The 26,707-nt window shown below is 40.3% G+C and overlaps 1 protein-coding gene across 1 annotated transcript; it reads left to right on the top strand.

Annotated features, from left to right (window-relative positions):
• Positions 1–73: 73 nt before the first annotated feature.
• GJA10 (gap junction protein alpha 10) lies at positions 74–25,822 on the top strand. The gene is made up of 4 exons (XM_060616194.3): positions 74–167; positions 15,804–17,256; positions 24,568–24,741; positions 25,255–25,822. The coding sequence occupies exons 2-3, from the start codon at positions 15,820–15,822 to the stop codon at positions 24,604–24,606; spliced, it is 1,476 nt and encodes a 491-aa protein (XP_060472177.1). The 5' UTR covers positions 74–167; positions 15,804–15,819; the 3' UTR covers positions 24,607–24,741; positions 25,255–25,822.
• Positions 25,823–26,707: the final 885 nt, after the last annotated feature.

Below are 26,707 nucleotides of genomic sequence, written 5' to 3' on the forward strand. Positions count from 1 at the left end.
GTATGGCTGGCTGAATGTGACTAGATTCATTAGAGAAAACCAGTTGCCTTTGCCTGCTTTCTCACAGCAGGTACTAGTACAGTGAACCAGACCTCTGCTGCAGGTGTCCTCACAGATAAAATCTGGGCAGCACAAAACCCTTTTGGGTGAAGATTTGGGGAAAACAGGTAAGGACTGACTAGCTTGTGCATTATTTGTTCACTCTTCCCCCTCCAGACTTAAAGGACTAATGGGTTACAACGTAGGCCCTAGACTTTAGGAAATGCCTTAGGAAATTGCTATTTCTCCCACGGTGTCTAAAGAGGGAGCTATGGTTGAAGGGTTACTTCGTAGATAACAAACAAATAATTTACTGTGGTTTTTGTAGTGTTGGGGCTGTGCACCATAGGGCTTTATCTTCTTCCCTCTCTTTGAACCCCCAACATAGCCCAGATTGCTGCCCTCAGCCTTTCCCCAGGGCATTCTATCACTCAGAAGAGCCCATACCATCAGGTAAGTGAGTTCACAAGCCAAAGTAAAGTGATTACCAAGAAATGCCACTGGTTCAAAAGAAAACTCAATTACATAAGATCATCAGACTCTAAAATTAAGCCTGTAAACAGAAAAAAAAGGGAAGAGTTTAGCAATGTGGTATAAGAATAAGAAATAATGAGCCAAGTTGAAATATAAAAAACATATTTAAAATAACATAATTAAGTGGAATAAAAATTGAATGAGTACGGCTGATTAAATGAGTTAGTGAGTTGGAAAGTCAAATTGAGAAATTCTCCCAGAAAGAAGCAAAAGAGAAAAAAGAAGACATGAATGCAGATTTAAGTGAGATGAAGGACAAAGTAGGTGTGCCACCATTCAAGTAACAAAAGAGGTCCAGGATAAGAAAAAATTAAAGATTGAAAGGGCCATGAAGTGCCAAACAAGAAGAAAGTACCCACATCTAGAGACATACTGATAATGAGAAAAATCTAAAAGTTACTCTTGTAAAAATTAAAAATTTTTCTTGTATAAAGGAATAAGAATCAGATCTGTCTTTTCAAGAGCAAAACTGATGTAAGAAAACCTTTTAAAGTATTGGACCTAAAGTTTTACATCCATTTAAATTGTTATTCAAATGTGAGGGCTTAATACAATCATTAAGATTTACCAATCAAAAATCCACATCATAAACATTTTTTGAGAAAATGCTCAGCAACAATAAGTCCAAGAGCTATTATCAGAGCTAGGCAGAAGGAGTGGTTAGATACCTGGGTAAAGTGTGACTAGGACGAGAAAGAGAAAAGAGGAAATATCCATAATTAATTTTAGACAGTATCAACATGATGGAGGTCAAGGGACCAAGAAAATGTTAGAGTCCTTGCCTTGTTAGGATGAAGGTACAAATATAAAAACGCTGAACTTTAAAAATTAAAGTCTGGTGGGGCACCTGGGTGGCTCAGGTCATGATCTCATGGTTTGTGTATTCAAGTCCTGCATCTGACTGACTCTGTCAGCATGGAGCCTGCTTTGGATCCTCTGTCTCCCTCTCTCTCTGCCCCTCCCCGCTCGTTCATGCATGCACTCTCAAAAATAAAAATAAACATTAAAAAAGACTAAGCTTAAAAAAAATTAAAGTGTGGCATTGAGGAAAAGTAGCTCTGTAAATTTTCACAAAGTGGATACTTGTATAACACTCATCCAGGTCAAGAATGAGAATAAAGGTGTGAAGTTTTAATAAACTCTGCCAAACAGTTTTCTAAAGTGTGTTTATCCATTTATACTTCTTCAGTAGTGTGAGCTCCAATTTCTGCACATGCTCTCTACCACTCAGTATGATAAGTCTTTAATCTTAGCCATTCTGGTGGAATGATACCTCCTGAATGTTTGTTGGCTATTTGAATTTCCTTTTTTGGTAAAGTCCCTGTTCAAGTCTCTGATCTCTTTTATTAATTTGTAGGAATAATTTATATATTCTGGATATGAGTTCTTTATTCTGTATGTGGAAATCCCTTTTCCCACTTTGTCGTTTGCCTTTCCTTGGATCACATATTTTTTGATGAATATACATTCTTAATTTTAATCTTTAATCTCCCACCCATCTCCTTCCATCAACCCTTACTTTGTTCTCTATCATTAAGAGTCTCTTGTGGTTTCCCTCACTTCTCTTCCTCCACCTTCCCATATGTTCATCTGTTTTGTTTCTTAAATTCCACATGAGTTGAAATCATAATGGTATTAGTCTTTCACTGATTGACTCATTTCACTTAGCATAATACATTCTAGCTCTATCCACACCACTGCAAATGGCAAGAGCTCATTCTTTTTGGTGGCGGAGTAATACTGGTATTGTGTATATGTGTGTGTATGTGTATGTATATATGTATATGTATATATATACACATACACACACATTACCCCTTCGTTACCACCCCTTTATCCATTCATCAGTGGAGATTTGTGCTCTTTCCATAGTTTGGCTATTATTGATAATGCTATAAACACTGGGGTGCATGTGCCCTTTGAGTGTATTTTTGTATCCTTTGAGTGAATATCTAATAATGCAATTGCTGGACCATAGGGTAGTTCTATTTTTAGTTTCTTATCACTCTCTTAATTATTGTAGCTTTATAATAAGTTTTGATATTCAGTAGACAAGTTCCATCACTTTGTTTTCTTTCCTCACTCTCCTAGTGGATGTATTTGGTTCTTCACATTTCCACATACATATTAGAATCAGTTTATCAAGTTCCACAGAATCTGAATAAATTCGGGGAGAACTGACATGTTTACAGTGTTGAATTTTCCAGTCCTTGAGCATGGTATATTCCACCATTTATTGTAATTATTTAAATAATGGTGTGTATGTGTGTATAAGGCTTGCATATTTTTCATTAGATTTTTCTTAGTGTTTGATAGTATCTGATCCTGTAGTAAATGATTTAGTTTTCTTTTGGGGATACAGAAATACAGTTGACTTTATACCTAGAAATTTGCTGAACTATCATATATGTGTCAAAAATTTGTAAATTCTTTTGAATCTTCTGTACAAAATCATGGTTTTAATTCTTTCTTTATAATCTGTAAGCTTTTTTTCCTACTTTTTTTTGCACTGTCAAAGACCTTTAATACAATAAAGTTTAGAATTTGATACTAGTGAACACTAAGGTAGTGAACTAGTCTTATTCCTGATCTCATAGTGAAGACTCAATATTTTATAAATATAAGGTTTCTTGTAAATTAAAAACAAAAATAAAAACCACTACAGTTTAAGGAAGTTTCCTTCTTTCTATTCCTAAGAATTTAAAAAAAAGTTTTTTTTTATGTGTATTTATTTTTGAGAAGGAGAGAGACACAGTGTGAGCGGGGGAAGGGCAGAGAGAGAGGGAGACACAGAATCTGAAGCAGGCTTCAGGCTCTGAGCTATCAGCATAGAGCCTGATGCGGGGCTTGAACTCACAAACTGTGAGACCATGACCTGAGCCGAAGTTGGACGCTTTACCAATTGAGCTACCCAGGCGCCCCAGAATTTTTTTTTTTTTTTAATCCTGAATGGGGGTTCCCAGGTGGCTCGGTTGGTTAAGCGTGGGATTTCTTGATTTGGGCCCAGGTCATGATTTCATGGTTCTTGAGTTCAAGCCCTGCACGGGGCTCCATATGGAACCTGCTTGGGTTTCTCTCTCCTCCCTCTCTCTCTGCCTCTCTGCCCCTCCCCCACTCACACTTGCACGTTCTCTCTCTAAAATAAATTTTTAAAAAATCATGAATGGATGTTTACTTTTATTAAAATTTTCTTTTATTTTGTAAATGTGAATTATGTTGATTTTTAAATACTAAACAAACCTTGTAGTCTCAGAATAAGCCTAAGTTTGGGACACCTGGGTGGCTCAGTGGGTTAAGTGTTCGACTCTTGCTTTTGGCTCAGGTCATGATCTCACAATTGTGAGATCGAGCCTGGAGCCTGTTTGGGGTCCTCTCTCCCTCTCTCTGCCCCTGCCCTGCTCTCGTGCATGTATATTTTCATGCTCTCTCCCGAAATAAATAAACTTAAAAAAAAAAATCAGCCTCACTTTAATGTGATGTAGTAGATCCTCTTTATATAATATTAGATTTGGTTTGCTAATGTTTTGTTTAGGATATTCTGTGGGTTTTTAATTTTTTTGTGAGATCTAAAATATTTTCTTAATAATGCCTTCTCAGGTTTTGGTATTCAGGTTATTATGCTGGCTTCATAAAATGCATTGGAAGTGTTCTTTTTTCTGTTTTCTGTGAGAGGTATATGATGAAATTGTGAAAGACATGAGCATAAACCCATTTGCTGAATGTATTTTGCTGTGAAATGAGTTTCTTGGACAGAAAATGTGTGGAATGTGATAATGGTGAACAGGTATTCCATAGTGTCATTCCAATAATATAATTGCCTCCCCTCCATGGATAGTCTGCTATAATACACCTGCTACTTAGTAGTTGGTAGTCCGTATTTGAACTCAACTTTGACTTCGTGGTTGATAGGATAAGCCTTACACAATGGAGGTAACAAGAACAGCTGTGGTGAGGGGAAGTCCATGTTGTTGAGCCCATACAAAGCTTGCTTTCTTGCCATATGGCCATTTTGTACATGGGTCCATTAAGTAAGCACTGGGTTTGCACGGGGAAGAGACTCATTTCCAGAATGTATTATCTTGTCCATCTCATGGAGATTCTCTTCTGCAAGGTGCCTTTTGTGAACATTCACCTGGGACACAATATTCATTCTTTGTTTACAATGTTAGAAGTCCATTCACATTGCTGCTTCCCTAAGACTTTGTCATATATCCAATTATGTTCTAAGTCTTTAACCATCCAGTCAAGCCTTTAACCACTGTCCTTGAATAGGTTCTAGCTTTGGCTCTCAGAGTGAAGGAAGGAGACAACTATATATATTGTTATAAGTCCTATACCCTGGGGCGCCTGGGTGGCCCAGTTGGTTGAGCGACCAACCTCGGCTCAGGTCCTGATTTCACAGTTTGTGAGTTTGAGCCCCATATCTGGCTCTGCACTGGCAGTGCAGCCTGCTTGGGATTCTCAATCTCTCCCTCTTTCTCTGTCCCTCCCCGATGTGTGCTTCCTCTCTCTCTCAAAATAAATGAGCAACTTAAAATTTTTTTTTTTAACGTTTATTTTTGAGACAGAGAGAGACACAGCATGAACGGGGGAGGGGCAGAGAGAGAGGGAGACACAGAATCGGAAGCAAGCTCCAGGCTCTGAGCCATCAGCCCAGAGCCCGACGTGGGGCTCGAACTCACGGACCGCGAGATCGTGACCTGAGCTGAAGTCGGACGCTTAACCGACTGAGCCACCCAGGCGCCCCATAAATGAGCAAACTTAAAAAAAAAAAAAAAAGGTTCTATACTTCTTCTATCCCCCCTCCTTGGGGGAGAATTTCCCTTTTTTCCCTTTTTCATTCTGTCCTGATTTGGGTTGTAATACTATAGCAGTCTGCTTCTGGCTTGTGTTAGCATGTAATGCAGAAACACCTGGAAACCAGACCCAAATCTTTCTCCTCACCTAACTGGTTATAAGGAGCTGCACATGAAGCTATAGGTTTGGATTGAGTGAAAAGAAAGCAGGTACAGTATTACATACTAGAGTCTGAGCTACCTGCTTATGTCACTTGTATCTTTCAGACCTGCCTCAGCCTGCTTTTTTTCATCTTAATTGATGAATGCTGCATTTAGTACTTTTGGGTTGGGTGGTTCAGATAACACCCAATTAATTCTGGGCAGCTTGGGTCACCTGGTCACTTGATTTCCCATGGTCAGGCATTCAGTCTCCCACAAGGCATAGCTTTGCTATAAAACCCTGGAGGTATGCACTCTGATTGTTTCATTGAGGCTTACCAGAGACTTCATGCAACATATTAGCTATCATCTCTTTGAGTATCATCTGATTTGCTGGCATCTTGCACGACTTTTGTACTACAACCTGAACTTGTTGCAGAGCCTTTTCTTTGTTCCCCAGTGAAAGCTGACAGCTTTACAGGTTGATCATTTAGTGGGCCAAATAACACATCAAGTGGCCTCTAGAATTCATAAAAGCTTATCAAGCATCGTGGGGTTTTGTGTGTGCGTGTGTGTGCTTATTTTAGTGCAAAGGACAGCAACTTATCTTTCACTTTGTAAAGGCTGGACCTCCAGAAACCACTGAGGTGGCAGGCGCCTTAATTTTGGGGGGGGGGGGGTAGTTTATATCCTGCCCTGTGGCTTGCATGTCTTAAAGCATCTACCATATTTGCTACCGCTCTCTCATCAGATCCAATCAGATTAATATTGTGGCCCAGTCTAAAGTTCTGGGAGATGTCAAGACTAGACTAGACTTCTGTGGCCTAGTTTATGGCAGAGGAGGAAAATTAATGTAGCCTTCAGATAAGATGGTGACAAGTGTATTGTCTGTGATCCATTTTGAGTTAATTTTTGTGAAGGCTGTAAGCTCTATGTCTAGATTCAAAGAGGCAAAGGGAAGGGATAGCATCTAGAGAAATATAATTTAGTGTCAGTGTTCTAGTTCTCAGTTTGGTATGGGTTCATGGATATTGACTCTATTATTAGAAAATAAATTTTGGGGGTGCCTAGGTGGCTCAGTCAGTTGAGCATCTGACTCGTGATTTCGGCTTAGGTCATGATCCCAAGGTCATGGCATCAAGCCCCACATGGGCTCTGTTGAGTATGGAGCCTGCTTGGGATTCTCTCCCTCTGCCTCTCTTCCTGGCTTGTGCTCGTGCGCTCTCTCTCTCTCTCTCTCTCTCTCTCTCTTTCTCACTCTCAAACAAACAAACAAACAAATAAAAACTTTAAAAGATTTCTTCCATGGAAGAATAAAGGCAGTGTGTGTGCCTTGATACAAGGATTATGACTGATTTGATTCAATGCACTTGAGGTATATTTTAAAAGTTAAATGTATCTTGATGTGCCTAAGTCCTGACATTGTGATAGGAGCTGGTGATAAAAAGATGAATCATTCTTCCTCTGAAGGAGTTCAGCTTCCCGGGAAGACAAACACCCAACTAACTGTGAGAAGTGGTATACTAGTGTTACAAGGAACAAGTTGGGGCAACATAGAGGAAGTGCTATGTGATCTGATCCTTGAAGGACACCGAGGCAGAGAAGAGTTGGGGAAGGCATAGACTTAGCTTCTTGTGGGTAAATTACATATATTTAATCAAAATTTTTGTCTAGATAATACATTTATGTGGTTTAAAAATCAAGAAGGTTTGGCACAAAAACAGGCACTCAGATCAATGGAACAGAATAGAGAACCCAGAAATGGACACACAAACATATGGCCAACTAATCTTTGACAAAGCAGGAAAGAATATCCAATGGAATAAAGACAGTCTCTTCAGCAAATGGTGCTGGGAAAACTGGACAGCGATATGCAGAAAAATGAACCTGGACCACTTTCTTACACAATACACAAAAATAAACACAAAATGTATGAAAGGCCTAAATGTAAGACAGGAAGCCATCAAAATCCTCCAGGAGAAAGCAGACAAAAACCTCCTTGACCTTGGCCACAGCAACTTCTTAACACGTCTCTGGAGGCAAGGGAAACAAAAGCAAAAATAAGAATTGGGACCTCATCAAAATAGAAAGCTTTTGCACAGCAAAGGAAACAATTAGCAAAACTAAAAGGCAACCAATGGAATGGGAGAAAATATTTGCAAATGACATGTCAGATAAAGGGTTAGTATCCGAAATCTATAAAGAACTTACCAAACTCAACACCCAAAACACAAATAATCCAGTGAAGAAATGGGCAAAAGAAATGAACAGATACTTCTCCAAAGAAGACATCCAGATGGCCAACCAACACATGAAAAAATGCTCAACATCACTCATCATCAGAGAAATACAAACCCAAACCACAATGAGATACCACCTCACACCTGTCAGAATGGCTAACATTTAACAACTCAGGCAACAGATGTTGGCAAGGATGCGGAGAAAGAGGATCTCTTTTGCACTGCAAACTGGTGCAGCCACCTTGGAAAACAGTATAGTAGTTCCTCAAAAAATTAAAAATAGAACTACCATATGACCCAGCAATTGCACCACTAGGTATTTATCCAAGGGATACAGATAGGCTGTTTCGAAGGGGCACATTCACCCCAATGTTTAGCGGCACTATCTACAATAGCCACAGTATGGAAAGAGCCCAAATGTTCGTCGATGGATGAATGGATAAAGAAGATGTGACATATATATATATATATATATATATATATATATATATATATACACACACACACACACACACACACACACACACACACTTCAGTATTACTCAGTAATCAAAAAGAATGAAATCTTGCCATTTGCAACTACATGCATGGAACTAGAAGGTATTATGCTAAGTGAAATTAGAGAAAGACAAATATTATATGAGGACTTTAAGATACAAAACAGATGAATTTAAGGGAAGGGAAGCAAAAATAATATAAAAACAGGGAGGGGGACAAAACATAAGAGACTCTTAAATATAGAGAACAAAGGGTTGCTGGAAGGATTACCCCTTGTGGGCGGTGGGGGTGGGAGAATAATAATAAATGAGAATTTATTGTGTTTAACCATTTCCCTATTGATGGACATTCTGGCATTTCCTATCTTCTGCAAATGCAGCAGTACTGTAATGAATCACTTTGTACACATCATTTTATACATGTGCAGGTAAATCTGTAGAACAAATTCCTATAAGGATATATAATTGAAGGCCAGGGTATTAGGTTAAATTATGTTCACGAGCACATATCCTGGGATTGGGAGAGGACTTGCTGAAAGTGGTGAGAGTGAACTACTATGTTTATTAAGCTGTGGTGTCTCCTAAATATGAGTCAGCTATGGATTTCATATACTCATTAATGTGAGGTTGACACTGTCATAGAATGTTTTTCCAAGTGGAAGGTGGGATTTAATTTCATGCTTCGTAGAACTACCTTTATTTTACTTTTTAAAAAAGATTTTATTTTTTTAAGTAATCTCCACACCCAATGCGGGACTTGAACCCATAGGCCTGAGACTGAGAGTTGCATGCTCTGCCGACTGAGCCAGCCAGGCACCCCTACGGTGTTTTGAAAATCACTCACCTCGACCTTTTATTTTGTAGTTCTGTTTTTCTGTAATTGGTGTGGTTATCTTTTGGCATGGTAATACCTTTTATCTGAGGAACACCAAATTCTCTGCTAGGAACCTGATAGGTTAACCCAGTTCCTATAATTTCTCACACTTTCTTCTGGGAACCTCTTATTTTCTTATTGTAAGTTCCTCTGAATCTCAGCAGATGAGGACTTGACACAAATGAGCTTTCGTCTTCTGCTGCTGCTACCCTCTATGAGTCGGAATTTCTGTTCACTGATATTATGTCAGCCTTCCCAGTTCTAATGTTTTACAGCTGCTTGCAGAAAACCAACAACCCCTCGTGGCCCTAGGGAGTGTATATCACCAGCTGTGAGTGCAGTGACATGGAAAGTATTGATACCATTGACTAGCACGGAGGCGGTAGCTAGTGGAGCTCTCATTCCAGGTGCGCCTTCCTCCATCCTGTTACGTTTGTTCTTTCTAAACTTCCTTTTCCCTTCTGTTTCTCTGAGTGTGTCTTGGGCCTGCCAGTGACTTCATAGATTCAACATCTCTTTTGGTGAGACAGAAAGTTGGAACTTGAAAAAACAAAACAAAACTTGTTCTCTATGGCACTGATTCTCATCCTTTAGTGTGCTAATTCCTGCTGAGCCGTTGGGCTGGTGGGGATGAGGCAGTGCGTAGAGCTCCTCCCCCCCCAGCAGCAGTGCAGGGCAGTATTACCTCATGGGGACATTTCACATTATTACTGTGAGGATATGGGAGAGTCGCCGACTTTGTGCCAATCCTCTGCTTGCTAAAACTCTTCAAGAATGATCAGATTGTTTTATCAGGGAAAAGTTTTTTATTTTTATTTTTTTAAAGTTTATTTTAAGATTTATTTTTGAGAGAGTGAGTGGAGGAGGGGCAGAGAGAGAGGAAGAGAAAGAATCCCAAGCATGCTTTGCGCTATCAGCACAGAGCCCCATGTGGGCTTCCAACTCACCAAATGTGAGATCATGACCTGAGTCGAAAGCAAAGGTCAGACACTTAACTGACTGAGCCACCCAAGTGCCCCTGCAGGAGATTTTTAAATACATCAACATAGGGTTGTGGGCTTTTTTTTTTTTTTTTAAACCTCACTTTCTGGTTTAAACATTATTATCTTGAGTTAGGTAATGCATTTGCTGTTCAGATGATTCAATGTAAAAGTATTCATCCCACCTCTTCCCCAGTCACTCGGTTACCTCCCTTGAGGCAACTAATAGGAGTTTCTTGCGTACCATTCTGAATTACTCAATGCATAATATATGATTTTAATGTTTGACTCTGACAAAATGCATTAAAGGTATTACATTCATTAGTCTTCAGGTGAATTTTAGAATTAAATGTCAAGGGCTTTTTGGGACAGTGTGCCCAGTACTATACAAATACACATATTAATACATCATGTGTTTTTGCCTCTAGTTAATTCTGGCAATTTGTACTTGAGGCTAGTGTGTGATATAGTGGAAATTTGAGCTCCTCACCTGTTTAGCCTTTATTATCCTTTTTTAAAAACTAAATGTGTGAAAATAGAATAGGCGGATGATAGGAACTATTAATAGTTTTTAAAAAAATGTTTATTTTTTGAGAGAGCAAGCACACAAGTGGGGGAGGGGCAGAGAGAGGGAAGGACAGTATATCCAAAGTGGGCTGTGTGCTGGCAGCAGACAGCCCGATGTCGGTCTCGAACTTACGAACTGTGAGATCATGACCTGAGCTGAAGTTGGACGCTTAACCAACTGAGCCACCCGGCTGCCCTAAATAGTTTTATATACTTTCAAAATTTAAGCAGAAAAGAGCAGGCTCAGAAATGTGCATAGGAGCTGTGATTTGAAGTCACCATTGGGTTCTAGTAACACCCTTGCTGTCACCCCTTCTAAGATGGCAGTAAGAGTGTACTTGAGATGTGACTAATGTAGATGCTATGTAAGACTGGGAGTTAGGAGACCTAGTCTCTGTCCACATTGGGCAAGTTATTTGACCTCTCTGGAATTCAAATACTTTCTCCAAAAAATCTGACAGAGCTTTCTAAGGCTTTCAGATTATCCACTTGGAGTTGGTTGGGGGGGCGGTGGGGATATCCTGAGCTGCCTGTTTCAGCCTAATAGAGTATTGGTAGCACGCATAATCTACAGACATGTACAGCCCCCTCTCTGTTTTATTGATCTCTTTTTGAGATGTTACTACTTGCAGCCTAGCATGATTTGCAAGAACACTTTGGGCTTGATTGTCACTCCATTTTTACTTGTTCACATTTCATGAGGCAAGACTCATCCCAGGCAGCTGTTGAATGAAATTGGACGTGACCCATTGATCTATGACATGGATTCCCAATCGGTTGGAAGAAATGCACCCAAAACTCAAATCACTGTGATCATCCACAAAAAAGATAGGAAAATTCTCATTTGTTTCACTTTTCATTTGTAAATATGATATACCAGGAGGGGCTCAGGCATGGCGTCAATTAGAGGAAAATATCACAAGAGAATTGCAAAGCCCCAGAGGACATTTTGACCTCTAGAGAGAACTAGGTTAGACTCCATTGATCAAAACTACTGTGCTCATTCTGGATACTGCCCCACACCCAGCTGATTAGACGCTTTATATCTGCAACCAGCAGCAGTTTTTCACTAATTAGCCACTCACGGTCCAACTTTAAGGTTCTGTGAGCAGTTACTATTATTTTTGACCACCTATAAGGTAAGTGGTAAATATGTGGACTTCCTTGTTTATGAGAAATATAGGAAATCCCCGTGGGGATAGAAAGATAAGATCTGAAATAAAATTCAGGAAAGGAGCACCAGTTTTTACATGGGAGATGCTAAATTAGTATTTGATAATAAAATTCAAGAATATTTCTAGGACCTGTTTTCATTATTGATAAAAAGTAGTTACTTTTGGGAAACAGGAATATTTGTCTAAAGGATTTTGCTCCTGCATGTCAATATGCATGATTGTATTCCTGTTTTCCATGTTGGACCAGTTTTCCTTTACTTGTTATTTAAAGATAATAATTCCCAAGTTTTAAAGGGATACTGGCAATAGAAACATTAAATAGGTTAGGACTGCCAAGTAGAGGATAATTTAACAAATTGAGTTAACTTTCCCATTTCAGTGTTTTTATATAAAATAGAAGCTCTAGATATTTTTTTAAGTGCTAAAGGAATTATTATTTTTTATCTTTATTTTTTATTTTAGAGAGAGAAAGAGAGAGTGCACGAGTGGGGTAGAGGGGCAGAGGGAAAGAGAATCTTAAGCAGGTTCCATGCTCAGTGCAGAGCCTGACATGGAGCTCAATCCCCTGACCCTGGGATTATGACCTGAGCTGAAATCAAGAGTCGGATGTTCAACTGACTGAGTCACCCAGGCTCCTCAGGAATTAATTTTTAATAAAGAATAATGTCTAGTGGCGCCTGGGTGGTTCAGTCAGTTGAGTGTCCGACTTCAGCTCGGGTCGTGATCTTGCAGTTGTGGGTTCAAGCCCCGTGTTGGGCTCTGTGCTGACAGCTTGGAGCCTGGAGCCTGCTTCGGATTCTGTCTCTCTCTCTGCCCTTCCCCCACTCCTGCTCTGTCTCAAAAATAAACATTTAAAAATTTTTGAAACAAAGAATAATGTCCGTAGATTTTTAAAGGAATAATGAGAAAGCACCTGAACTCTTTAAGAGAGGATAGAACTTAATAAATTGTTGCTTCAGCTAATAAGGCATAAGTCCAAGATTTTTAAATCTAATATTTTATTTACAAGTAGTATATGTAACTACCTTCTTAATTTTTGAATTTCAAGCAATTCGCAAGCATATAGAGTAAAATAAAAGTCTCATTAATACCCCTCCCAAATTCAGAGAGGTATCTACTATTTATATTTTATTTAAAAAAATTTATATATATGCATGCATATACCGGTAAATTTATATAAATGTTTACTTTGGATAAAAAATTAGTCATACTTGCTTAGAAGAAGAGTCTTTATTCTTTTTCCTTTTTTTTCCCCCTACCCCTCTCCACTGTCATCACTTCCTACAGACCTCCAGTAACCTGTATTAACTTCCTGGTGTGTGCCCTGTATTTTTTTCAAAGTCATAAAGTCTCCGTAGTCATATAGTCCAAAGTCATATATATATATGTGTATATATCTACATATATCTACTATATATACACACATATATATACATATATATACACACACATGTGTATATACATATACACACACATACACACACACCATATACATGTACATACATATATATGTACATTTATAGGATTTTATTTTATTCTGATATAAAATCTCACATTGAATCTATCAATCAATTCATTTGGGGAGAACTGACATCTTTACAAATACTGAGCTTTCCAATCCCTGAGCATGGTATATCCCACATTTAATTCATATAAATAGGAGTATGTGTATGTGTATTTGGCATTGTGTCTATCCTTGAAACTCTATCCTTTGGTTTCAGTAATGGTTCTCTGTTTTCATAGTCTCCCCCTGCCCCCCGACTTTCTTTGGCCATTTCTCACTTTTACTTTATTTGTATTCATTTTATTTGTATTTTATTTGTAGACGTATTCTCCTATGTTATTTTTCAGGGTTTTGTCATTGGCTCACTTTTTCTTGTCCCTGAGTGATCTCCTCTCTACCTATTCAGTGATTATTCACAAATATTTATATTTAGTTTGTATTTTTTGTTGTTGTTTTTATTGTCTTCTAGACCCAAATGCCTTCTGGGACAGCTCCAGTTTTGCCATTCAGTTTTGCTGAGTAAAATCTAAAAATTTTTTCCAATGATAATTTCTGGCATTGATGTGCTTAAAAAAAGACTTCCTCTATTTCAAGATTCTAAAATATTCTTTCATATTTTATTATAATACTTATATGGTTAACTTAAAAAAAATTTTTAATGTTTATTTTGAGAGAGACAGAGAGATGAGAGAGTTGGGTAGGGGCAGAGAGAGGGAGAGAGTATCCCAAGCCAGCTCTGTGCTGTCTGTACCCGATGCAGGGCTCGATCCCGTGAACTGTGAGATCATGACCTGAACCTAAACCAAGAGTTGGGTGCTTAACCAACTGAACCAGACACACAGGCACCCCTATGGTTGACATTTTTACATTTAATACTTTATTCCACTTGGAATTTATTTTTTTTGGAGATACATTGGGAAAATGTAATGATTCCATGTTGTGTGTGTGTGTGTTTAAAGAGAGAGACAGCACAAGTAGGGGAGGGGCAAAGGGAGAAGGAGAGAGAGAATCTCAAGCAGGCTCCACACCCAGCTCAGAGCCCAATGGTGTGGGGCTTGATCTCATAACTGTGATATTATGACCTGGGTTGAAATCAGAGGTGGATCCTTAGCTGACTGAGCCACCCAGGCGCCCCATCTCTTGTATTTTTGAGTTGATATTCATCCATTCTTTTCACGATTTGTTCATTTTATGTTAGTGAGATTCCTTACTGACTAACTACTGTGAGGGCTGGACCAGGTATATCTTGTTCACTGTTGAATTCCCTGGCATCTAGGACAATGCCTAGATGATAGTAAGATTTAGTAAATATTATTGAATGGGTGAATTATGGAAGAGAAAATTCTTTCATTATTGGTTTTTAACTTAATAACACTTTTCCTGTTTTTTTCTTCATATCTTTCATATTGGGAAGTCTTCTACATCTTAGAAGCCTTTAATCTACTAACTTTTTAATCTCATTGAACTTTGAAAAACATTTTTTTTTTAGGGTAAACCAAATAACCTATTCATGTCAGCTCTGCCTTAATTATTTCCTGGATCCAAGCTTGCTAGAAAAGCGGTTTATATTCACTTTTCTTCTAAGTTAGCAAAGCTTTCATGAAAACATGCTGTTCCAGATGTGGCGTTGTGGATGTAATCACATGTCTGGTACTGTTTCTGTGTCTGCTTAATCTTTACTGCTATCCTGTGCCAGTTCCAGAGGGTATATTTGGCTGATTTGTTTTCTTGCAGTGGGAGCATGGATAATATATAATGAGGATTTACTTTTTTTTGTTGTATATGTGATGATTATTCCAGTGATAAGGTCAAGGAACCGAGTTTTAAAATGGAAAGATGATTCATCCCACTATTATTTATTGATACCTTCTGTGTGCAAAGAACAAAATGCTATAGAATGTGTCCCTATCTGCAAAGAGTGTACAAGATGAGGGATGTAAGACACAGCCTTCACAAAACTCATTTTAGGCACAGTGCCAAATGAGTGGTATAAAAAATAGTGTGGGCATTTAGGAATGGGAAAAACCACTCTGACATGGGATGGCAAGGAAAAACTTCTTGGAAAAGTTGAGACTCATGTAAGATCATGTAGGATGTCTGGTTAATGGGGCCTCTCATCTGGGCAGAGAAATGAACAAAACTTGAGATGGAATGCATTGTACAAATATGAGGGCCATTGCATATATGGAATGAGTCCACTTTGTGTCAGAGAGAAGGAAAGGATAGGCAGGAAATTGGATCAGATTGTGCAGCGTCTTGAGTTTTTTTTTTTCTTCCAAAATCATATTCCTTGGAAGTATTCTATTTCATCAAGCATGGGCCATAAATAATTAGGGCTGGAAAATGCTTCATAGCTTTTCTGACATGAAAAAAGAAACTGCTTTATTAATGAGCCTGTGTCTTTATACATTATATCCATGGGTGCTATTAACTTCAGTACTTTCTGTATGTTTCAGACATTAATCTCTTACCATGGGGGATTGGAATTTACTGGGTGACATCCTAGAGGAAGTTCACTCCCACTCAACTATAGTGGGGAAAATCTGGCTGACCATTCTCTTCATTTTCCGAATGCTGGTACTCGGTGTGGCTGCTGAAGATGTCTGGGATGATGAACAGTCAGCATTTGCCTGCAACACCCAGCAGCCAGGTTGCAACAATATCTGTTATGATGATGCTTTCCCTATCTCTTTGATCAGGTTCTGGGTTTTACAGATAATCTTTGTGTCTTCTCCTTCTCTGGTGTATATGGGCCATGCACTTTATAGACTCAGGGCCTTTGAAAAGGAGAGGCAGAGGAAAAAGTCACACCTTAGAGTCCGGATGGAGAATCCAGAGCTTGAGTTGGAGGAGCAACAAAGGATAGATAGAGAGCTGAAGAGATTGGAGGAGCAGAAGAGAATCCATAAAGTCCCTCTGAAAGGGTGTCTTCTGCGTACTTATGTCTTACACATCTTGACGAGATCTGTGCTGGAAGTAGGGTTCATGATAGGCCAGTATGTTCTCTATGGGTTTCAAATGCACCCCCTTTACAAATGCACTCAACCTCCTTGCCCTAATGCAGTGGATTGCTTTGTATCCAGGCCCACAGAGAAGACAATTTTCATGCTCTTTATGCACAGCATTGCAGCCATCTCTTTGTTCCTTAATGTACTGGAAATATCTCATCTGGGAATCAGGAAAATCATGAGGGCACTTTATGAGAAATCCAGCAATGAGGACATTGAGGATGAAAGTGGCACTCCATTCCATTTGAAAAAATATTCGGTGGCCCAGCCTTGTATGATTTGCTCTCCCTTGCCTAAAAGAATCTCTTTACTTCAAGCCAACAATCAACAGCAAGTCTTTCAAGTCAATGTGCTGAAGTCTAAAACCACATGTCAAAGCCTACAGCCCAGGCAACTTGAAGTAGACCCTTGCTGTATTAAAAAAGAGTGGACTGAGAAGGATCAGCACAGCGGACAGCTCCATGTCCACAGTCCATGTCCCTGGGATGATAGTACTCGAATTCAGCACCAGGGACAGCAACCAGACCATTCATTTGGCCTAGAAAATGTAAAGTCCCAGTCCTGGCTATGTACAGAGATGGCTCCTAGACATTGCCCATCCCATGCAATAGGAACCTGGGAGCAGTCCCAGGATCTACGACCCTCAGGAGAGCCTCTTACAGAGTTGCACAGTCACTGTAGAGACAGCGATGGCAGCATGAGAGAGAGTGGGGTCTGGACAGACAGATCTCACCTGGATAGTCGCAAGGCCAGCTTTCTGTCCAGATTGCTGTCTGAAAAGGGACAGTTGCACAGTGACTCAAGAAGCTTCAGTTCTCAGAACAGCTCTTGCTTGGATCTTCTGCACCGGGAAAATAGTCCCTCGCTTCTGCCTTCTGCCACTGGGTATAGAACATCAATGGTAAGTAAGGACTGATCATAGAACTATTACAAGAGATGTTCCACTCTGGCTGCTTCTTAGTCTTCCCTTTCCAATTTCCTGGCGTGTATACGTGTGTGTTGAGAGAGAGGGAGAGGAGGTGAGGGAGGTTAATTTATAGAGAGTTGAATCCAGTCATTCAGTACATTCAGTTAAATTCAGTTCATGAAATAAACTTACTGAACTTTATATCATTCAGTCTTGCAAGAGCTGGGTTTATAAATGGATAAAATACTGTCTCTCCCATCAAAGGGCTCAGAGTCTAGATGGGGAAGTTATACAGGTAAACATAAATGTGATCAAGTGTAAGGTGCCATGTTAGAAGGAGTGCGCAGGCAAAGGAGGGAGTGGACAATTCTTTATGAATGGGTCAGGAAAAGCTTCATTGTTGAAGTTACTTTTGAATTGAGTCTTTTTTTTTTTTTTTTTTGAATTGAGTCTTGAAAGATGTAGTGAATTTCTCCAGACCTAGGAGGACTGGGGTGCATGAAAGAAGGACATCCCAGTACAGGGAGCAGCATAGACAAAGGCTGAGAGGTGTGACACAGCAAGGATGTCTGGGGAGCTACATGTGGCTGGAGCACTGAGTGCGAGGAAGGCTATGGAGAGGGAAGGGTGGAGAAGGGTCATGGAGGCCTTGTGGGAAGGCAATGGAGAACCCATAGAGGGTGTGCAGCAGAGGAGTTAAGGGATCAGCATTACATTTTAGAAAGCTCTTTCTATCACAGTGTGGAAAATGGATCAAAAGAGAGCATTTGTAACCTTCAGCAGCCCTTGTCTCGCTAAAGAAGGAGGGTGTGCTCCATTGTTTTAATAGCTCTGGCATTTAAAGGTCATATATGAATATTTGGTGATATATTTCACAAAGACTAAAATCAATATAGTATTGATTTTAATTCTGTTCTCTGAAAAGCCAGTGTGGAATAAGCATTTCCTGGCCATTGTTAAGACATAATGGATATTTACTGTGGACTCTTCTCAGTTCTGGAAAAAGAAAAAATGACATTTGCTTTATCCACTGCTCCTAATAGCTTTAAAAGTTTTTTTTTTTTTTTTTAATGTTTATTTTTGAGAGAGAGAGTGAGAGCAAGAGCAAGAGCAAGTGAGCGAGTGAGCAGGGGAGGGGCAAAGAGAGAGGAAGACAGAATCCAAAGCGGGCTCCAGGCTCTGAGCTGTCAGCACAGAGCCCGATGTGGGGCCTGAACTCACGGACTGAGATCATGACCTGAGACGAAGTCAGGCACTTAACTGACTCAGCCACCCAAGCACCCCATAATAGCTTTTTTCCATTAGAAAGAAATCCCCCTAGTTGAGCTCACTTGGTTGAACTTATACACTTGCTTTTTCCTGTTAATGATAATGATTAAATCTATGATGATTGAATCTCTATCCCAATTTCATATATCCTGTGAGTTTAGAGATATTTTTACCACACTAAAGCCATATCTTGAGGAGGCATCATCCTACTCAGAGTTTTCCTATAATACTTCTTTCAAACTGATATTCATTTCTTGGCAGTGACCAGCCATCTATTCAGGAGACTATGTTTAAAAAAAAATTTTTTTTAACGTTTATTTATTTTTGAGACAGAGAGAGACAGAGCATGAACAGGGGAGGGACAGAGAGAGAGAGGGAGACACAGAATCTGAAACGGGCTCCAGGCTCTGAGCTGTCAGCACAGAGCCCGACGCGGGGCTCCAACTCATGGACCGTGAGATCATGACCTGAGCTGAAGTCAGACACTTAACCAAACTCATGGACTGTGAGATCATGACCTGAGCTGAAGTCAGATGCTTAACCGACTGAGCCACCCAGGCGCCCCCAGGAGACTATGTTTAAGATCAGAGTGTGGCTACTTGGAACCCCATAACAAACTACAGCAGGGTTCTCAGCCCTGGCCATGAGTTACAGTCATCTGGGAGCTTTAAAAAATTGTCATGCCCAGGACCCATCCAATTCCATTTAACCCAAAATCTCTGGGGTGGGGGGATGCAGGATCAGTATTTATGTATGTATGTATATATATGTAAACTATATACGTATATATGTGTGTATACATATGTAAACTGTATACAGTAAGACCTTGGATTGCGAGTAACTTGTTCTGTGAGTGTTCCACAAGATGAGCAAACATTTCCAATAAATTTTAACTTGATAAACAAGTGATGTCTTGCAATATGAGTAGTGTGTGATGCTGAATGTCACATGATCACAACTGAACCAATGGTTCTTGAAATTCACTTTGATATACAAGTGGAGTACAAGCTTGTTTCTGGAATGAATTATGCTTGCAAACCAAGGTTGTACTGTATACGCATATACATGTGTGTGTATGTATGTGTGTGTGTGTATATATATGTATGTATGTGTATATATATATATATATATATATATATATATATATATATGTATATATATACACACATACACTGATTCCAAGATCAAGAGTCACATGCTCTACTGACTGAGCCAGCCAGGTGCCCCTAGGATTAGTATTTTTTAAACTGTCATGGTGATTGCAATGTGCAGCCAGTGTTGAAAACCACTATTTTAGAGTAACCTTGCCAGTGACTTGTGCTTCTTACCTACATTTGTGAAGTCAGCAAGACAGTTTTAATCATTTTCCCTCTCTTGTACCTGCTTCCATGTAAAAGGAGCATTTGTTTTGTCAGAGAATTGAGGGAGAGATGGTAGTGTTTAGTAGAGACAGATTTTCTTAATCTCTCAGATTATCTTTTGGAAGAGGCCAGCCATTTTTGTGAGTTTGGAGAAAAGATGATGAAGATGATAGGCCCCTTTCTTTTTTTGTCTTCCACTTTCTTCCCTGTTTTTTTGTTTTTGTTTTTTTTTTTTTTTTTGTTTTAATGTTTCTGGGAATTACAAATAATGTCTTTGGACACAGAGCTTTACTACTTATGGTAACTTTCCCCCAGACCTCTTACAGGGTTGACAGGAGACTTCACTTCCCAAATGGCAGGAAGACTTGGGGATTGAGGCCACAGCTGTCAACTCCAGAGCACTGTGGCTGACACATCATGCTTCTTGCCAACAGAGAGATCTTTAATTAGAAATTAGTGCAGCAAACAGGATTATAATCATCTAGGGTCAAAACATGGACTGTAAACTGCTTTCTACACTGTCTTAGGTCCTACGTGGCAGAATTTTTAGGGCTCAGTCAGATGCATTTTGACATTTCAGAGCGAAATGACTTCTGGTAGGACCACAGTTGCTTTGTCACTTATGATGTGTCCCATAGAGGGAATTGTCCTGCAATAGAAATGCATTCCATTTTAGAAGGTTACAAAAGTCACTTGGAGGAGCCATGATTTTATGCTCTGACATTTCCCTTGCTTTCACCCAATCCCACAGTTTCTTCAAGTCCAAGCTCATTGATTGCTAAATAATTTTGGTCAAGGTTGGTTTTTGGAGGATAGATTTAGCTGGGCATGGAAAGCAGACTTCCGGTCTGGCCAAGTGATCCTGGGGAGGAGGGCTGGCTGAGTTTTAGGAACTCATGCTACCCTCTGAAAAGGAGATGTTTCCTCATTGTTGAATGCAGAGATGCAATGGAGCAGTAATTCTCTTGCTGAGTTCCACATAAAATCACTAGGGAAGCTTTGAAATTTTCCCCCATAAGAATCTCTGCTGATGGAGCCTGGACACCAGTATTTTTTTTAAGCTCCCAGATGATTCCAGTGTGCAGCCAGAGTTCAGAACCATGGCTATAGAGGAGGGAGGTTTTGGCATTAGGAAGAAGGTTGTTCTGTGAAGTTTTCCAATTTTTGGGGCATTTAAGTGATAAAGAGTGCTCTCCTTTTGTAGCTTCAAAAGCTGAGGATGCTTGCACTTCTTGGTCTTTCTGCCTGGGATGCATCACCCACCTCAAGACTTGGCATGACTGATGGAGCCAGCTGTGCCAAGGCCCTGCAGAGTTCTCTTGGGCCATTATCAAGGAGGGGAGAGATAAGGGTGAGGTTGAAACAGTCAGGAGCTGATATATGGGGCTTTATAGGCCACAGAAAGGAATTTGGGTTGGATGGCAGAGGGGTGGTGGTGATTTGACACATTTTAAAAAACACACTTTCTGGAGAGTCTATTATAGGGCTGCTGTGGTCTGAATGTTTGTGCCCCCGCCCCCAATTCATATGTTGAGACTTAATCACCAATATGATGGTATTTGGAGGTGGGGTCTTTGGGAGGTGATTAGGTCATGAAGGTAAAGCCCTCATGATTAGGATTAGTGCCCTTATAAAAGGGCCACAGAGAGTTCCTTATCCTATCTGCTATGTGAGGACACAGAAAAAAGACTGCTATCTATGAACCAGGAAATGGGTTTTTACGAGATAGTGAATCTGTCAGTACCTTTATCTTGGGCTTCCCAGCCTCCAAAGCTGTGGGAAATAAATAATCCACCCTGTCTACAGTATTTTGTTATAGAAGCCTGCATAGACTAAGACAAGGGGTAAGAGTACAATCAGGGAGGCCAGCTAGAGGCTTACACAATGACCCAGGTGAAAGAGGCATGTGGCTCAGACCAGGGGTACCATCATTTATGGTTTTCATGGAAGAACAGTTTTTTTCTTACTTGTTGTATTTCAAATTAAAGTAATACATGCTCATTGAAAGAAATTAAAGCAATATAAAAGAACATAGAGAATAAAGTAGGAACCTGACCATGTGAGGATTCATCTCGTCTCATCTAGATTCAGTTCTCACTTCTCCCTAAAGGCAACTGCTGTGAACAGCTTGGGAACACACCCCTACCTTTCTCAAGGTATTCATAATCCAACTTTGAGGGCAAATATATGTCCACACATATATGTTAATTTTTAAAATATAGATGTGATCATGTAGAGATGTGGAGATGTCTTTGCAATTTGCTTTTTCTCAGTTCATGATACATCACAGGGATCTTCCCATGTCAGGATTTGTGGAAATGCCTCAGTTTTTTTTTTTTTTTTAATGCTTATTTATTTGTGTGAGAGACAGCATGAGTAGGGGAGGGACAGAGAGAGAGGGAGACAGAGAATCTGAAGCAGGCTCTGAGCCATCAGTGCAGGGCCCAATGTGGGGCTCGAACCCATGAACCATGAGATCATGACCTGAGCCAAAGTCAGATTCTTAACTGACTGAGCCACCCAGGTGTCCCAGAACTACCTCAGTTTTACATCACTTCATGCTTTTGTGTGGTATCAATGAGCCATAAGACACTTGATGGCCAGTTAGCCATTCTAACTATTTTTTCTCCTGCACACAATGTTGCAGTGAATGTTTCATACATATATCTTTAAGTGGAATTGTTGGTTTTTTTTTTTTTTTTTTTTTTTTTTTTTTAAATTTTTTTTTTTAACGTTTATTTATTTTTGAGACAGAGAGAGACAGAGCATGAACGGGGGAGGGTCAGAGAGAGGGAGACACAGAATCTGAAACAGGCTCCAGGCTCCGAGCTGTCAGCACAGAGCCCGACGCGAGGCTTGAACTCACGGACTGCGAGATCATGACCTGAGCCGAAGTCGGCCGCTTAACCGACTGAGCCACCCAGGCGCCCCTGGAATTGTTGGTTTTAATGGGCATATATGTTTTGTATTTTGATAGATGCTGAAAATTTTTGCTTAGGAAGGACCACACCAATTTATTTTCTTATCAGTACATTGGTACCTCTTTTCCCACATTCTTGTTCATACCAGCCATTATCTTCCCCCCCACCCCTGCAATCTGATGAACTAGACATGTTCCCCTTCATTTTAATTTACATCTGTAATTACCGGTCAGGTTGTTCATGTTTATTGGTCATCTGTATTTCTACCAAGAATGATCCTTTCCGATCTTTTCTGTTGGGATATTTGTTTTTCTTCTGATTTTTAGGAGCTCTTATATGATATTATATTAACTCTTTGTATGTATATAGAAAGATTTTCTCCCAGTCTGCTGGTCTCTTATCCCTGTTTATAGCATCTTTGAATTTTTAATATTATATTAAATCTAAAATCTCTATTACTTCTAGGTTCTTTGTGTCATTTCAGAAGGTCTTGGGGTGCTAGGGTGGCTCAGTCAGTTAAGCATCTGACTCTTGATTTCGGCTCAGGTCATGATCTTGTGGTTATGAACTCAAGCCCTGAGTCAGGCTCCACACTGAGCATGGAGCCTGCATGGGATTCTCTCTTTCCCTCTCTCTGCCCCTCCCCTGCTCATGCTCTCTCTCTCAAAATAAATAAACATTAAAAAAGAGAGAGAAGGTATTTTTTTTTTTGACTCAGCACTAACAAGGATTATTGGATGGATGTTTTGAGGATGAACTGTACTAATTTATTGAGCCCTTTGGCTGAGAAGTTTTAAAAAAATTTTTTAAAAACATTTATTCATTTTTGAGATACAGAGAGAGACAGAGCATGAGTAGGGGAGGGGCAGAGAGAGAGGAAGACACGGAATCTGAAGCAGGCTCCAGGCTCTGAGCTGTCAGCAGAGCCTGACACAGGGCTCGAACTCATGGACCGTGAGATCATGACCTGAGCCAAAGTCGGAAGCTTAACCGACTGAGCCACCCAGGCGCCCCTGGCTGAGAAGTTTTATAGAACAATCAACAAAGCATCTAAAGAAGAGGAGGAAAGATACACACTTCATTAAGAGCCTGATGGTGGTCTAGACACTGCCGTGGGCTTCCTTTCTGTAATTATTTCCATTTTATGGATAAAGAAATAGATGACTTGCCCAGTCATACAATAAGGATGTGATGAAGCATAGTCCTTCATACATAGCAAGGACATAAATTAATATTTACTGGATGAGTGAATGACCTGGAATTTTATCCTAAGCCTGTCTGACTCAACCCAAGTTCCTTCTTCTATACTTTGTTGCTACTTCTTGCTCTTTCTGCACAAGGGAGCCTAAGTGTAGCATATTTTTAGGATCAAGGATAGATTACTGCAAAATAGAATATGCCACAATGGATCACTTTCCACATTTTACAAAGTAAAAAATCTGGCTAATTGTAAAAGGGGCAAAGATGGAGCTTTGGAAAAGGTTGGCTTATAGTTTTAGACCTGGATTTTGGATAAAAACAACAACTGGAGAAGAATAAGAAGATGGCAGGTGGGATCAGAGGTTTCTGGGAATAGAACCTCTTACGTGGGCATTCATCTCTGGGTCAACCTAGAATTGTCTTCTGCAACAGGTTTTGATTGGATCCCTGGTATCTGTGACATATACAGGGTCCCAGGTGGGTTGTCAGGACTGACTTTTACAAGCCCTTTGAGTCTATTTAGTTTTATTTGTCTTGTTTCCTGTCTCTTTCAGAACATGCTTCTAGAACTTTCATCTATTATGAAAAAATAATTCATGCTTGGGGCCAGAAAAATGGACCAAAGACCAACCAGCATCTGCAGGAGAAAAATTACACCTTTGTTAGCTCAAACTGCAAGAAGAATTGTGGGAACCATCCCCTCCACAGAGACACCCGCCAGGCGATGGGTGTGTACAGGGTGCTCCCACCTGGGCCCACCTCCACAGGAGACCTCCCTTCCCTGATGGGGCTGGGATCAACCTCTTACTGCCCCACTTGGCCTCACTACGTGAGGCAGGTCTGATCTCTGGCAGGATTAGGCAGGGAGGAAGTGTGTACCCTGAGAGAAAATCCAGGGGTAAAAGCTACTGCCACTCTGAGGGGAGAAGGATTGAGGAGTGGCTATCCTTCCCCCATCCAGCAGCCTCATAGGGCTTGTTGACCTGCTCACTGCAGAGAGCACCCCAGCTCTGCAGTGGCATAGCAGTGGCAGTTGGGACCATTGGATGGATGGATAGATAGATAGATAGACAGACAGACTAGATAGACAGATTAGACTATTGGTTCTGTCTCTCTGGAGAACCCTAATACACTGGGTAACTACCTGGGATATTGCAGAAGGGAGCCCAGCATTGGATGGGGCTGGTCTGTGTTTCTAGCCCAAATGGCTTCTGAGTCTTCTCTGTCCCCATACTTTGCAGAAGTGGAAATGAGGCGTGGAGATATGAAGAGGCATGATCTGTTCCACAGTGAGTTGGTAGAAGAGCCAGTGAAGACCAGGTGGATGAAAATGATGCTGGGGCCAAGTCCAAGTGGGTGCCATTAAGGGGCATACCATATTCCAGGTGCTCAAGATACATTATCTATACCTGTTTTATCTACAACTGTGCAAAGTTATTGTTTGCCCCCATTTTATAAACCAGAGAAGGCTCAAAGAGACTAAGTAACTTGCCCCACAGCTAAAGGTCACACAGCTAAAGCGCATGCAGTGCAGCTGAATTGAAACCCAGATCCAGGTCCGGCTGTTCCAAGGCCTGGACTCCTTCCAGGAAGCTGTGAAGTCGTGTTCTCTCTCTTGTCCATAACAATCAGCAGTCCCCGGGCAATGATTTATTTGCACATCCGTCTGCCCAACTAACCTGTGAAAGCTACAAGGATAAGGCCTGTGCATTTTAAGTCTCGGATGCCCAGCATGCAGCGTAGTGTTGGTTGAATGAATGTATGTTTATGTATAGATGCCAAAGACAATATAGTACCCATCGCTTTAAACTCTCCAGTCTATTCCTTATTCACTAGTGTTCTGTCATGTCCTGTCAATAGGTTTATTATGAGAGATTCTTTCAGAAGAGTCTGTAGGGCAGCACTTTTTTTCTTTGATTTAAATTTCCTTTACCCTCAGAAGCCTTTATAATGTCATCAACTGTTCAGCACAGAGGTTTAAAAAAAGGGGCACCTACCTGGGTGGCTCAGTTGGTTAAGCATCTGACTCTTGATCTCAGCTCAGGTCTTGATCTCAGGGTCATGAGTTCAAGCCCCAAGTTGGGCTCCACGCTGGGCATGAAGCCCACTTAGAAAAAAAAAAAAGTTAAAGGACCAGTGTAAAATGTAATGCTACCAGTAAATGCTGGTGTGTCTCTGATGGTTTCCATCTATTGCTTTAGGATGAGGATCACTGCCTCAGGGAAGCACTGGTCTTCAAGGGGGAAGAATAAAATCTAGCCATGAAGAACCAGCAATGGCTTTTTTTGGCTGACTGAGCAGGCCAGTGGCAGGTATATGCTGGGATCTGTAGGAGTCAGAGGTGGTGAAAACAGAAGGTATCATGTTCTTGAATCAAATGAAAGGAAAGACACTTGCATCATGGGATGTGGGATGAGTGGCTTTTTCCATCTCTCTGGGCCTTGATTCTTTGACACCAAGAAGTATCACATTCATTTATACCAGGAAAGCAAAGCTGCTCAATGGGGAGAATTGGAAACCCATCCCACTCTGGGCACTATCACAAGCTGATGTCAAACATCAAGTACAGTCTTGCTAATGCATCCTAATTGAGGGGGTAGGGGTGACGGTCTGGAGAAGTAGAACTGTTTGAAAGAAGAGCCTAGTTGTTTACAAACAGATACAACAAAACTGTTGGCAGGGACTGGTATAGGG

The sequence above is a fragment of the Panthera onca genome, chromosome B2 (assembly GCF_046562875.1).
Source record: "Panthera onca isolate mPanOnc1 chromosome B2, mPanOnc1 haplotype 2, whole genome shotgun sequence".
Taxonomy (NCBI): Eukaryota; Metazoa; Chordata; class Mammalia; order Carnivora; family Felidae; genus Panthera; species Panthera onca.